Consider the following 11,471-nt stretch of genomic DNA (forward strand, 5'->3'; position numbering starts at 1 on the left):
AGATACCCTGCCATGCCAGAAGTTAAAGTCCCAGGAGGGGAAGGGGACTCCCAGGAGCCTCTCCCTTCCCTTATAAGGACAGACAAGAATACGCAAGAGGACAGAGCATGGCGTCTTTATTGGATTGAGATGGGGAGAGGGCCTGTGGTAGTCTCAGTTGTAGGCTATGATCTGGTTGATCCAGGTGCTGAACTTGCTAACCCGAGTGTATATGGCAGGCTTGTGCACGTTGCAGTTGCTGGTGCCCCAGGAGACAACGCCAATAAGCACCCACGTGTTCCCTTTCTGGCAGACAAGAGGCCCTCCAGAGTCTCCCTGAGGGAAGGAGAGGGGAGAAGTCAGCTCGGCGATTAGGGGGTGCCACAGGACAGCGAGAGGATAAGACAGGGTGCTGTTGCTCACCTGGCACGAGGAGACCCCTGAGCCGCCTGCACAGATCATGGAGTCAGTGATACGTGAGCCCCAGTACTGCCTGCACTGACTCACAGTGACCAGGGGCAAAGCCACCTGCTGCAGGCGTGCTGGGGTCACATTGCCTGTGGGCCAGAAGGGGGTGGTTAGGCCCGGGATGACTTGTTCCCATCCCAGCCCTCTCACCCAGATTTTTGGCCCAAGTTCCTACCCACGCCGCTGAGGCGTCCCCAGCCAGTGGTGGCACACGTGAGGCCTGCAGGCAGTGCCTCATTTGGAGAAGCCAGGCAGACTGGTGTGATTCGTTTTGTGTACTGGGCTGGGGAGGCGAGCTTCAGTAGTGTCAGGTCATTGTTTAGGGTGGTAGGGTTCCAGAAAGGGTGCGTGATGGCCTGTGGAACCAGGAAGGGGCCACGTAGAATGGGGGGTGGGCACAGGCCTCCAGTGTTGATAGGTGCTGAGGGGCTAGCCTAGGGCATGCCTTGAATTCCTCATCCCCAGAGCCCACCCACCTGCCCCATCCACTCTTCCTTTCCGTGTCTGTAGCCCAGACACTCACCTTTGAGATGGACAGAACCTGCAAAGGCTCAGCATTGGATGATCGGTCATATTCGCCCAGGACAACAAAGTGGCGGCCAGGGCTGCAGTGAGAGTGGGGTTGGGCAGCCGCAGGGAGAGCAGAGCAACAAAAGAAGGGCATCCAGGGAAAGGAGGTTGGAGAGGAGGGCTAGGGGGCAGAGTGGGAGTACTCACATGACTTTGCAATGGGCAGCAGTGACCACCCAGGACTGGCTGATGAGGGAACCACCGCAAAAGTGGAAGCCACTGCTATCCTGGGGTCAGGAGTCAGAAGTGGGAGTGGGCTCAGGCTATGCCTAGGCAGGAAGCACCTGGTACCCTGCCCCACACCTAGGGTGCATGTACCTGCAGGGACACCTGCCAGGGCCAGGAACCTGGCACTGCATTCTCCCCGTTGACAATCCTCTGGCTGAAGCTCAGTACCGGCTTGATGGCAGGAATGCCGCAGCCTGCTCTGCCATTGGACTGGTGAGGACCTGCTTCTCACACCAGCCTGCCCACCTCTCCCCACCTCCTCCTGGGTGCCCCCGGCTCTGCCCCAGAGGTCCAAATCAGAGGGCTCGTCACTACCCCTTCTCACCCACAGCACTTTTAGGTATCTCAGTTACCCATGTCCAACTGGCCCCCAATTCTGTCCAATATCTGACAGCTCTTTCCAACTTACTCCCCATTGTTCCCCAACTTCACCACCACCCGCCATTTTTCTCCCTGACCCCTGGGATAGTCTCCTCTCTAGCCTCGCACCTGCTCCAGGCCTCCACAGCCAGAGGTTTCTCCCTGCACTACATGTCCAACCTTCATTTCTCAGTTTCCTAAACCCTCCCTGGCTCCTAGCTCTGGCCTTACCTCCTGTCCCATTTTGAGGCCAGCCCCTGTGCACCTCTTGCCCCCCTCCAGCCCTGGCACATCCTTTTCTCCTTTACCCATTCTGTCCACCTGGTTCCCTTCCCGGCAGCCCAGCTGAGCCCCTGGGCAGAAAGCCTGGGCTGGCTTTAGGGGCTAGGTTGCTTGAGGGCTGGTCAGTCAGGGCTGGTCCAGGCCCACTCACCCCAGGAGGAGCCAAGGAGGCCCAGGCTAAGGGTCAGGCTGAGCAGCAGCATTGTGGCAGATGTGAGGTTGAGAACTGGGCCTGGTTTTATGGATCTCCTCGTCCTTGGGCCAAAGTCCCAGGCCTGAGGCAAGCCATGCTCAGGTCAGGAGGAGGGTCTCTAGGCCAAGGTCCTGGACTCAGGCCTGGACTTATCAGAGCCCAGGTGTGAGGCTCTCACTTCCACCCTCCAAAACCTGGTCTCTGATTGGCTCCCTGAACTACCTCGCATCCCAAGTGTTGAGCACTGGGTAGCAAGGACCTGTGGTGAAATTAGGTTTATGGTAACCACCTGGTGGCTGGGATCAGGGAAGTTTCCCAGGGCTGTCAGGGGCATCAGACTTAGAAGCCTGCTCTGCACCCGGGGGTGATCCTGACAGGTGGAGGCAAGGTCCAGCTGTACCAGCCCTGCTGAGGAAGGCCAGGGCCATGTGGCCAGCACAGGGGTTCTGGCAGGTCACAAATCCTAATAGATAGCATCTCTGTGCCCCTCACCAACTTGAACAGGAGTCAGTTTGCTCAGAGAGATGGTGACTCTCCCACCAGCACATGGTGCATTTGGTTCCAAACCTTCATCTGTCTGGCTCTGAAGCCCATATTCTTGTTGATGAAATGATATCTGGGAGGGGCCTAGCACACAGGAGGGTAAGGTGTGAGTCCTTGGTGACTGGCTGACCTTGGATGGAGGTTACAGATACAAGGGTGACGGCCATCAATCTCTGACAGCCTCCAGGCCTTGGGGCTTCTGTGGGCAAGCTCTTGGTGTCTGCAGCCCATTTGTTGTAGAGCTCCAGGCTGAGCCTGCACTGAGGAAGAGAAGACGACCCTGTGTGCAAAACTGTAGTGGGTAAGTTGGCTGGGCTCCTAGAGGTGTGGGGGCTCTGACTGATTCAAAAACATCAGTCAGACAAATAAGATGAGTTAGTGGTTGAACAGAGGGATGGAGGGACAGAAATGTGATCAAGCAGTTATAACACAATACTAATTGCAAAGTTGATTGTGGGTGTATAGGTGTTTGGTGTACAATTCTTTCAACCTCTGTGTTTTAAAATCTTCATAGTAAAATACTGGGGGGAAAAGCATAATCAGGGTCCCAAGGATGTCCATCCCAGAGTAGACCCTCCCCAGAGGTTGGGCAGACGCTCACCGTTCCGGAGGTCCATTTCAGTCAGCCGTTCTGAGGGCAGGATGCTCCTGCCAGCACACAGCACCTAGGCTGGCCCGCAGTGGGTACTCAGCAGTGGGTTTGCTGGATAAATGTGTCATGTCATCTCTCTCTGCATGAGCCCTGACCCCAGTCAGCCCAGTAAAGTTGGGAGTCAGTTCCCCTGTTCACAGCTCAGCATGTGCAAATAGAAGCCCTGTTTGGTGTCAGCACCTCAGGTGTGCCTGGTCACGGGAGGGGTTTCACAGGTAAAAGTGTTGCAGGGGTGAGGAGTGTTTTGTGAAAACGTACTCTTGGAGTCAGGGAGCAGTTCCTCGGTCAGCACTTTAGCCCCCAGTGGGGTCCTTGGGGGCCTCCTTGACTGAGAGCTGTGGGCTTTGTCCTAGGACACTGATGACCCACGGAAAGACTAGGTAGGGGCAGCACATGTGGCCCATCTGGGTTTTACAACAGTCCCCAGTGGACCAGAGGCCAAGAGCAGTGCATGGGAGTGACAGGGGGCCTCTGCAGTGTGGAGAGTCAGGAGGGGGCTTTCCAGCTGGAGCTGCAATGCTTGCCTGGGGGACTGGAGGAGTAGATGCCTGAGGCGATGGGTGGTCACCTCTTAGGCCAAGCCCTGAAACCTTGGCAGGGAGTGGCTTCTGCAGATGTAACTTGGCCACAGAGTTCTCATGGCTGCTCTTCCCCCTCCACCCAGGAAGAACATAGCCATCTGTTTAAATATATATATATATTTTTATTTCCTGGGTTTATTCCCTCTTGTTCCAAGCTCTGAGCACCATCCTACTTCACTCCACTTCCATGGCCTGCACAGTTTCTTCCAGCAGCTCCAGGGTCAGTGGCTTCACTGTCTGGGACAGGACAGCTGTGGTCCCAGGGGCAAAGCGGTACTGGCTAGGCCTGGGAGAGGGAAGGGATGGCCTCTCAACTTGGGCCCATCATGTGGCCCATCTGTTTCTTGCACCCCCTGTCTCCCCTGCTACTGCCCCATCCTCCCTAGTGGTCCCCCATCTCCCATGCTCTCACCTTTTTAAGGGCCTTGTGGGTGAGCTCAATGTTCGCAGAAGCTTGGCGCCAGTCCCCATTATCACACATGCATTCACACTGCCCCCAGAGCCCAGGTCACCTAGGATCCCTGCAGTGATGGCTTCCACTAGCAGCTCCTGCGCGGCCTCCAGCTGTGATGATACATGTGTGTGATGCCTGATGGACCCTTTTGGTATCACCTTCAGGCTACAGCCTAGAGGTTTTGTTCGTCTCGAAGCCCAGACTATTTACCATTTGCTCATACCCAAACCCCTCTCTTTCCCTACTCCCATCTCCAGCCCAAGCTCCCCTGCCCTGGTCTCTGCCTCCCTCTCTCAGAAGACCCTGTGTTCCTATTGCCCCCCATCTTCATAAACCTCTTTGAGTCACTTACACTTGTGGTTCTGCTTCCAGGGCTGTCCACCCAACCAATATGGTCTTGATCCCCAATCTACTGGTTCACTGCGTTTTCCCTTCTGGTCCTTAGGCACCTCTGAAGCAACACATGTCACCCACTTCCATCCCACCCCAAACAAAATCCAGACCCCACTTGCTGTTCCCTCCTCCTTGAGCTTCAAACGGTCCTCTCTGAGCTTTGACTTCTCCAGGAGTACAAACTTTGGCACTAACGGTGGTCTGCTGGAATAGCACTTCTTCACTCTAACTCCACTGGCCCCTCAGTCTTGACTCAGTCGTCACCTCCTCCAAGAAGCCTTTCCTGACCTCTAGACTAGGTCAGGATATCTCTGTGTTATCCCAGCTCCAACGTGCACTTCCCATCAATGAACGCGTAGTGGACGACAGGTGTTGCTCACCCCCATGTTGGGCTGGAACCGATCCTCCAGTACCGCCAGGGCTGCGTCCTGGCCCGAACCTGCAGGCAGGAGGGCATCTGAGGTAAGTCGCTGCCATCCCATTGCCGGATGAAGGGGAGGCCAGGGTCGCAGGGGCGGGATTCGTGGGGAAGGGGCGGAAGTGTTCACCCAGGGCTGTGAAGAGCAGACGGCTGTAGGAGCCGTGGGGGTGCACGCTGTAGAGTTGCGGTCCGGTCAGGTCTACTCCGCCCACTATCAGCGACGCGCCCACGTAGCCCCGGTACCTTTCGCAGAATGGGCGTGGTGAGCCGCAAGCACCCGGCTCCAGGTCCCGCCCCTCCGTGACACCGCCCCGGACCCACCCCTCCCCCACCCTTTTCTGTTGTTTGGCGTCCCTTGACCAACATTGCTCCTTCCTGTTGCCCAGCTCCACTTAGGCCTGCCTTTTCCGGTCTCCGGGGCTTTCGCAGTCCCGCCTTTCATCCCGTCCCACTTCCTCTCAGCCCCACCCTCCCTGCAACAGCCCTTCCCCAGGGTCATCTTAGCCCCGCCCAGCACCGGAAGAGCGTTTGGCGCAGAACGCGCGTGACCGTGACCACGCGGGGCTCGCGGCCCGTGGACAGGGCGTGTAGCTCCATGTTGGACGCCGCCATTCGCGTGGTCATCTCGGCGTCCGCGGCTACTCCAGCCCCACAGCAGCTGAGAACGAAGGGAGGGTCGGTGTGGGCGGGGCTGAGATAGATGTGCTGTGTCGGGGATGCGTGGGGGAACGGGGTCGGGGATTTCTCACTAGATTTTGGGGGCGATGAAGTGGATCTTCTCACAGCTTTTGTCCATCACTACGGAATCTCTGGTGGCCCTCGTATCCGCGCCCAGGAGGACTCCGTCCTGGGGAGGGGGAGGGGCCTCTAGCTCAGTGTTTGTCGGATCCCCCCAGCAGCCCCTCTAAACACCCCAGTCCCAACTCCCTGCTCACTCGGAACACAAGGCCCGCGATGGTGGTACCAGTCTTGTGTGCTTGAGGGCTCCGGAACCCCGGGAGGACGCGTTCTAAGGATAAGTTTCTGGAAACAGAGTGTTAAGGCCAGGTTGAGGCTCTTCTGGGACTCCCATCACATCCTCCAACTCTGTCCCAGCCTCCCTCACTTCTCAGGGTGAGCTTGGGAATACAAGTCGCCCAACACATGTTGCCGTCCCTTTGCCCCCTCCAGAAATAAAGGTCCTGGAGCTTCTGGGAGTAGAAGCTGCAGAGCCAGCTCACCCCCACATACCTCTGGCAGTTCTCAAAAGAGAAGCCCCCTTGGGGCTCTAGCGCTGGCTTCAGCATCTTGAGGTGGGCAGGCTGGTCCAGGGGTTGGGGGTCGATGTGGGACCAGCCCAGAGTGAGAAAGACCAAAGCCTTGGTCCTCTGTCAGCGTCTTCCCCACGCCCCCCTTGGCGTCTGACTCTTCCTGCTTTCGCTTTCACCTTTCCTCAGAGCCTGGCTGTCACCTTTGTGCATCTTCTCCTTTACTTCTGGTCCTAAGCAGCTTGGCAAAGGGGAGGTTTCCTTGCTTGGCTCTCCATCATGCTCCCTAGTCCTCCGTCTTAACAGAGGGACAGATCCCTCCCTCTGACCGTTGTTCAGCAGCTTCTGCCTCTTTCAGCCTGAGCCCCAAGCCTTGCCTGTCCTGACCCCAACTCTAACCTCAAGTCCCTCAGCCCTATGGCTGTCATATTGGCCAGGCTTCTGTTACTGCCCTCCCAACATTATCAGGCATGGCTGCCTTTTGTCCTTCAGCATCCACTTTCTCTCAGCTCCTGTCTTTTGTTGCCTTTGCCTCCTCCCTGAAACTTGAAACCCCAAAGCTCAGTCCTCCATCATGGTGACACTGATCCTTCCAGCTTCCCTGTCTCAGATGGTGTCTTCTATCTAACAGAACAGGTGCCGTGGGGCTGCCCATCTAGTGGCCCGGAAGCATGCTGGGCTCTACCCATGGACAAGCCTTATTTCACATCCCAAATTACCCTTTATTTATCCACATCTTTCTCCTACCGCTTTAGCCTCAGCTAGCATCCTCTCTCTCCTGGGTACTGCACTGTCCTCCCTGCCTTCCCCAAGTTTCTGCCCCTACCCACCACCCCCAGGCTCCCCTTTACCTTTCAGAGAAGGGACTCTTTCTAGATTGGAAATCTGGTTACACTCTTTCCCTAGTTAACCCCTTCAGCAACTGCATATTGCCCTTAGGCTCAAACTGAAGTCTTTTCAGTGGCCCACATTACCCTTCTCATCCCATCTGATCTCAGAATAGCCATCACTTCCTCTGGGAAGCTTTCCCTGACCCACAAACAAGATTCTGCCCCTTGGTGCTCCCTAAACTTTTCTCTCAGACCACTTAGCTCCAATAATTAATCTTTCATTAGAAGAATGATCTGATTAGCGACTGGATTTCCCTCAGATTCTAAACTCTTGTGCTTCTGTCACAGGCTTAGCACTCACAAGTCCATGTCCACAGGTGGGTTCTGCCTTCCCTTGGGGGAGTGGGTGGGACAGCTCACATCTTCCCTGCCTTGTACCCTTAGCTCCACGTGCCTCCATCCCACAGCTATGTGTGCAATTACCTCCAGTCGCCCACCCCCAGAGCAGAGGCAGGCACAAGGCAGGCTATGTGCTACATAAACAGCTCAACCGGGAGAGTGGGAAGCTATCATCCTGGTGCTCAGTTCAATCTCAGGCTTCATCAAAGCCCATCTTGCCCTTATGCTCCACAAAGCACCAGGCCTATGGCTATTGCTTGGTGGATACTGGTGCCTGGATGCCACTGCCTCCTCTGCAACCCACAACACACATGTCAAAACTTAAAGAGCAAAAGAGGGTCTTTATTCAGGGGGTCGGGGCCCTGGGCTGGCAGCTGGGGGTGCAGGGGTACGACGTCGGTAGGCACCCAGCAGGATGGCATTGATGTGCTCCAACGTCTGGTTGCTGAAGACCATGTTGAGGTGCTGTGTCCCATGCAGAGGCAGCAGATGCACAGGCTGTGGCTGGCGGCTCTGCCAGCGGGCACAGAGCTCAGTGCTGCGTGTGGCCACGGTGTCGTCACCGTCCTCATAGAGTACCCCCACGGGGTCTGTGTAGGGGAAGCCGTGGTCAAAGATGTAGGTGTTGGGTGTGGGCAGGCCCACGCCATACAGACAGTATACTTCCACTCCAGGTGCTGGGAGGCCTGCCAGTAGGTCACGTGACTGTAGCCACATGTACCAGCCTTCCTCAAAGTGCAAGTCTGCAAAGAAGCGCTGGAAGTCACGGCCTGTGTAGTTGAAGCTGGGCGTGGAAATGAACACATGGTCTTCAGGCCATACCTCTCTGGAAGGAAACATCCAAGGGGAGGTCGTTGTTATGCGCTGTTCCTCTCTCAGCTTGATGCTGGACACGATCGGGATGCCCTGGTTGTCACCTGTGAACACGAAGCCAGGTGGGTCAGGGAGCCAGGTCTGGGTCCCTTGGGCCCACAACTTGCCCCCAACCCAAGTTCAGCTGGATGCTAAATCTTGTCCCTACCCAATCCAAATTGAGCCTCTGAGCAGGCCTGGCAATCAGTAGGTGTTCAATGTGTGCTTTTTAAATGAGAAGCCCTGATGGCATGTCTGTGGGGCACAGCTGTAGAGCCTCAGAAGGAGGCCAGGGAAGGAGGGGCCTCCTGAGGACGGGTGTACATGTGTGAATGTGGGAGGATGGTGCTGGTGGTTCTCCCTCAGCTAATTGGCCCCTGTGGCCTGCGCTGCACAGGGGTCAGAGCTCCCTTCTGGGAAGGATGATATTAGACTGTGTCTGTGTTTGGCACTTACTGACGTAGTCTGATGAGTGTTTCCCTCAGCAGACTGTGAGCTACTAGGGGGCAAGTTGAGTATGGCTATACCCTGCATACAGTGCGTGCTCAACAAGTGATAGCTATGCCACTTCTCAGAGAAGGGCATAAGGGTTTCTAGGGTCTGGCCCTGGCTTTGGCAGATCTGTCCTTAATAGACAGATCCCTGGGAAAATGGGCTCCTGGAAGCAGAGGCAGCTGAAAGCTGAGTGGGCAGGACCTGAAACCACAAGAAACAGACCTAGGTCCATGAGTCAGATTGTTGGGGTTCACTTCCTTTCTGTTTACTCTCCTTTTGTCACTGAAGCACCAAATCACCCAGACTTCTGGCAGGAGCTACTCTAATGTCTAGGCTAGGGGGCCAGTGACAAGGGCCATGCCTCAGGGGTGGTAAGTTACACACTTAGCCTGACATGGTGAGCAGAAGCAGGAGTGAGGGCAGGCCCATGGTCAGCTTCATCCCCCTCACTCCAACCCCCTCATTGACACAGGTGGTCCAAAGCCTTCTTGCAACGTTTATTTATTTTTGGGACAGAGAGAGACAGAGCATGAACGGGGGAGGGGCAGAGAGAGAGGGAGACACAGAATCGGAAACAGGCTCCAGGCTCCGAGCCATCAGCCCAGAGCCCGACGCGGGGCTCGAACTCACGGACCGCGAGATCGTGACCCGGCTGAAGTCGGACGCTTAACCGACTGCGCCACCCAGGCGCCCCAAAAGCCTTCTTACCTGAAGCCAAAACCAGCATGGGCTTGATGGAGCCCCCCCAAGGAGCCCCAAGAGAGATGAATCCATCAATGAAGCGGTCCTTCCAGGCCTGGGGCTGGCGCAGCAAGAAATAGAGCAAGTGTAGGCAACCAAGGCTATGACCAATGAGGAAGACAGGCTTTCCATAGGCAGCATGCATCTCCTCCACCAGCCCAGCAAGCTTCCGGTAGTATTCCTCCTGCTGGCCTGAAGTAGGGTGGATGGGGTCAGGGCAACGGATGGGGTCAAGGCCCATCTGCCCTGCCCCAAGCCTTCAGAGACACTCACTCGGCTCCAGCCGCCAGTCGTAGGGGGCGGCCCTCACTGTCTCATCGCGCACATACCCGTTGTTGACCAGATTCTGCACTAGTGTGTGCATGTAACCTGTAGGGGAGGCAGCAGCATTGGAGGCTCTGGTCATGGCTCCTGTGGGCTGACCACAGCTGGAGCTCTGCCCTTTCCCCAGTAAACACACCTGCCAGCTTGTTGTTGTCCAGGTACTCAACAGAGTAGGTCTTCCCAAAGCCAGGGACACGGATCTGTACACCAGGGGCATTGGACACGCGCCCAGAGCTGCGGTTGTAGACAACCCTGAGGGCAGTGGGACATTCAGCAGCCCAGTAGCCAAGGGGCAGAGTGTGGGGGCTGGGGCAGAGGGGGTGGCACACACCTGGTGTTATCTATCCAGCAGTCCACTCCAAGGGGTAGGAACATATTGAGATCCAGCCAGATGGTGAAGAAGTCCTCTGTCTTGCGGTAGCACATCCAGTTCACCACATCTGGTTTATCCAGCTTGGCTTCCAGTTGATTCCCCAGGCAGCCAGGCACTGTGGGCACTAGCCTTCATTCTGAATTCCTTGCATTCCTCCCCGCCCTTCTGCCTGTCCCCCCAGCTCCACCCCTTCATCTCCCATGCCCTCAACCCCCAGGAACTAAGGATGTGATCCTTTCTGATAACACCCCCCCCCCCACCCCATTCCCCCGGCAGCCCAAAGCCCTGGTTCCCCTCAGGCAGGGGAGGTGCAGGGGCCAAGGCCACTGACCCATGTCCCCATAAGGAAAACACCTAGCTTGGCTCTCCATTAATGCCAAAGTCCAAGGTGAAAACAAATAAGTATGGGAGAATGGGGGCTGGAGACCTGTTTTCCAAGGGCCGGGCACCTTGTCCTTGCTGGGGTGGGGGCTGAGTGGCTGCAGCTGACCACAGTTTGTAACGCCCTGGCTAAGCCCTCAGGCATACCCGCCCCCAACTCCACCCCCCTAGGGAAATCAGCTCAGAGACAGGAACAGGTGGTGGGGGAAGGGGTAGATTTCTCTGCAGGACAAGCCTTTGGACCCTTAAACACTGAGGCAGGTATCAGGGCTAATGCAGGGGCAGAAGGGCCATGGCAGGGTCTGCTACCAGGGGCTGGGGTCCAAGCTCCCTGAGGTCTGGCCTGGTGCATCAGGGGCCTGTGGGGGCTTACCGAGGATGACGGGCCGTGTGTGGTTACTGAGCTCAGCCTTGGGCGTGGTATGCGGGGGGAAGAGCACATTGAAAAGCCAGAAGGGGGTGGCAGAGGGGAGCAGCAGCCCCAGCAGCAGGAGCCCCCATTGCCATGGGGAGCCCGACGGCCCCATTCCAGCCCTAGTGCCTACTGCCCAGTGAAGCAGTCCTGGGCTGGCCTTATCTGGAGTGGGGGTGGGAGGGGCCCTAAGGCCAGTGGGAGGAACAGCCCAGCCAATGGGGGTGGCCAGACATTGCCGGAAAGGGACATAGCCTCAGGGAGCCAGCTCTGGGCCTGGTTTCAGTTCCGCC

General features: G+C 56.8%; 3 protein-coding genes across 4 annotated transcripts; all 3 read right to left on the bottom strand.

Annotated features, from left to right (window-relative positions):
- Nucleotides 1-99: 99 nt before the first annotated feature.
- CTRL (chymotrypsin like) lies at nucleotides 100-2,161 on the bottom strand. 2 transcript variants are annotated; one of them, XM_043600886.1, is made up of 7 exons: nucleotides 2,039-2,161; nucleotides 1,336-1,439; nucleotides 1,165-1,244; nucleotides 971-1,052; nucleotides 623-803; nucleotides 403-536; nucleotides 100-315 (listed from the first exon to the last, which is right to left on the bottom strand). In XM_043600886.1, exons 1-7 carry the CDS (start codon nucleotides 2,088-2,090, stop codon nucleotides 154-156), a joined length of 795 nt encoding a protein of 264 aa, XP_043456821.1. In that variant the 5' UTR covers nucleotides 2,091-2,161; the 3' UTR covers nucleotides 100-153. The 2 variants fall into 2 exon arrangements, with proteins under 2 accessions (XP_043456821.1, XP_043456822.1); XM_043600887.1 differs by lacking the exon at nucleotides 2,039-2,161 and adding an exon at nucleotides 1,914-1,932.
- Nucleotides 2,162-3,957: 1,796 nt separating this feature from the next.
- PSMB10 (proteasome 20S subunit beta 10) lies at nucleotides 3,958-6,523 on the bottom strand. Its single transcript, XM_043600885.1, has 8 exons — nucleotides 6,355-6,523; nucleotides 6,060-6,147; nucleotides 5,874-5,971; nucleotides 5,642-5,782; nucleotides 5,252-5,367; nucleotides 5,084-5,142; nucleotides 4,269-4,420; nucleotides 3,958-4,142 (listed from the first exon to the last, which is right to left on the bottom strand). The coding sequence occupies exons 1-8, from the start codon at nucleotides 6,408-6,410 to the stop codon at nucleotides 4,031-4,033; spliced, it is 822 nt and encodes a 273-aa protein (XP_043456820.1). The 5' UTR covers nucleotides 6,411-6,523; the 3' UTR covers nucleotides 3,958-4,030.
- A 1,398-nt stretch (nucleotides 6,524-7,921) lies between these two features.
- Nucleotides 7,922-11,398, bottom strand: LCAT (lecithin-cholesterol acyltransferase). The gene is made up of 6 exons (XM_043600882.1): nucleotides 11,140-11,398; nucleotides 10,344-10,500; nucleotides 10,149-10,264; nucleotides 9,962-10,057; nucleotides 9,656-9,880; nucleotides 7,922-8,517 (listed from the first exon to the last, which is right to left on the bottom strand). The coding sequence occupies exons 1-6, from the start codon at nucleotides 11,291-11,293 to the stop codon at nucleotides 7,943-7,945; spliced, it is 1,323 nt and encodes a 440-aa protein (XP_043456817.1). The 5' UTR covers nucleotides 11,294-11,398; the 3' UTR covers nucleotides 7,922-7,942.
- Nucleotides 11,399-11,471: the final 73 nt, after the last annotated feature.

This window comes from Prionailurus bengalensis, chromosome E2, assembly GCF_016509475.1.
Source record: "Prionailurus bengalensis isolate Pbe53 chromosome E2, Fcat_Pben_1.1_paternal_pri, whole genome shotgun sequence".
Taxonomy (NCBI): domain Eukaryota; kingdom Metazoa; phylum Chordata; class Mammalia; order Carnivora; family Felidae; genus Prionailurus; species Prionailurus bengalensis.

Excerpts from the sequence above, each read along its gene's own strand:
- CTRL (XM_043600886.1), bottom strand. The coding sequence starts at position 2,090 with ATGCTGCTGCTCAGCCTGACCCTTAGCCTGGGCCTCCTTGGCTCCTCC. Across the intron at positions 1,440-2,038 it reads CCTCCTTGGCTCCTCCTGGG|GCTGCGGCATTCCTGCCATC; the intron begins GTGAGTGGGCCT and ends ATGGCAGAGCAG. Across the intron at positions 1,053-1,164 it reads GCTGCCCATTGCAAAGTCAT|CCCTGGCCGCCACTTTGTTG; the intron begins GTGAGTACTCCC and ends CTCTCACTGCAG.
- PSMB10 (XM_043600885.1), bottom strand. The coding sequence starts at position 6,410 with ATGCTGAAGCCAGCGCTAGAGCCCCAAGGGGGCTTCTCTTTTGAGAAC. Across the intron at positions 5,368-5,641 it reads CTGCGCCAAACGCTCTTCCG|GTACCGGGGCTACGTGGGCG; the intron begins GTGCTGGGCGGG and ends ATTCTGCGAAAG. Across the intron at positions 4,421-5,083 it reads GGTTCCAGCCCAACATGGGG|CTGGAGGCCGCGCAGGAGCT; the intron begins GTGAGCAACACC and ends GTATCATCACAG.
- LCAT (XM_043600882.1), bottom strand. The coding sequence starts at position 11,293 with ATGGGGCCGTCGGGCTCCCCATGGCAATGGGGGCTCCTGCTGCTGGGG. Across the intron at positions 10,501-11,139 it reads CACACGGCCCGTCATCCTCG|TGCCTGGCTGCCTGGGGAAT; the intron begins GTAAGCCCCCAC and ends TAGTGCCCACAG. Across the intron at positions 9,881-9,961 it reads CGACTGGCGGCTGGAGCCGA|GCCAGCAGGAGGAATACTAC; the intron begins GTGAGTGTCTCT and ends ACCCTACTTCAG.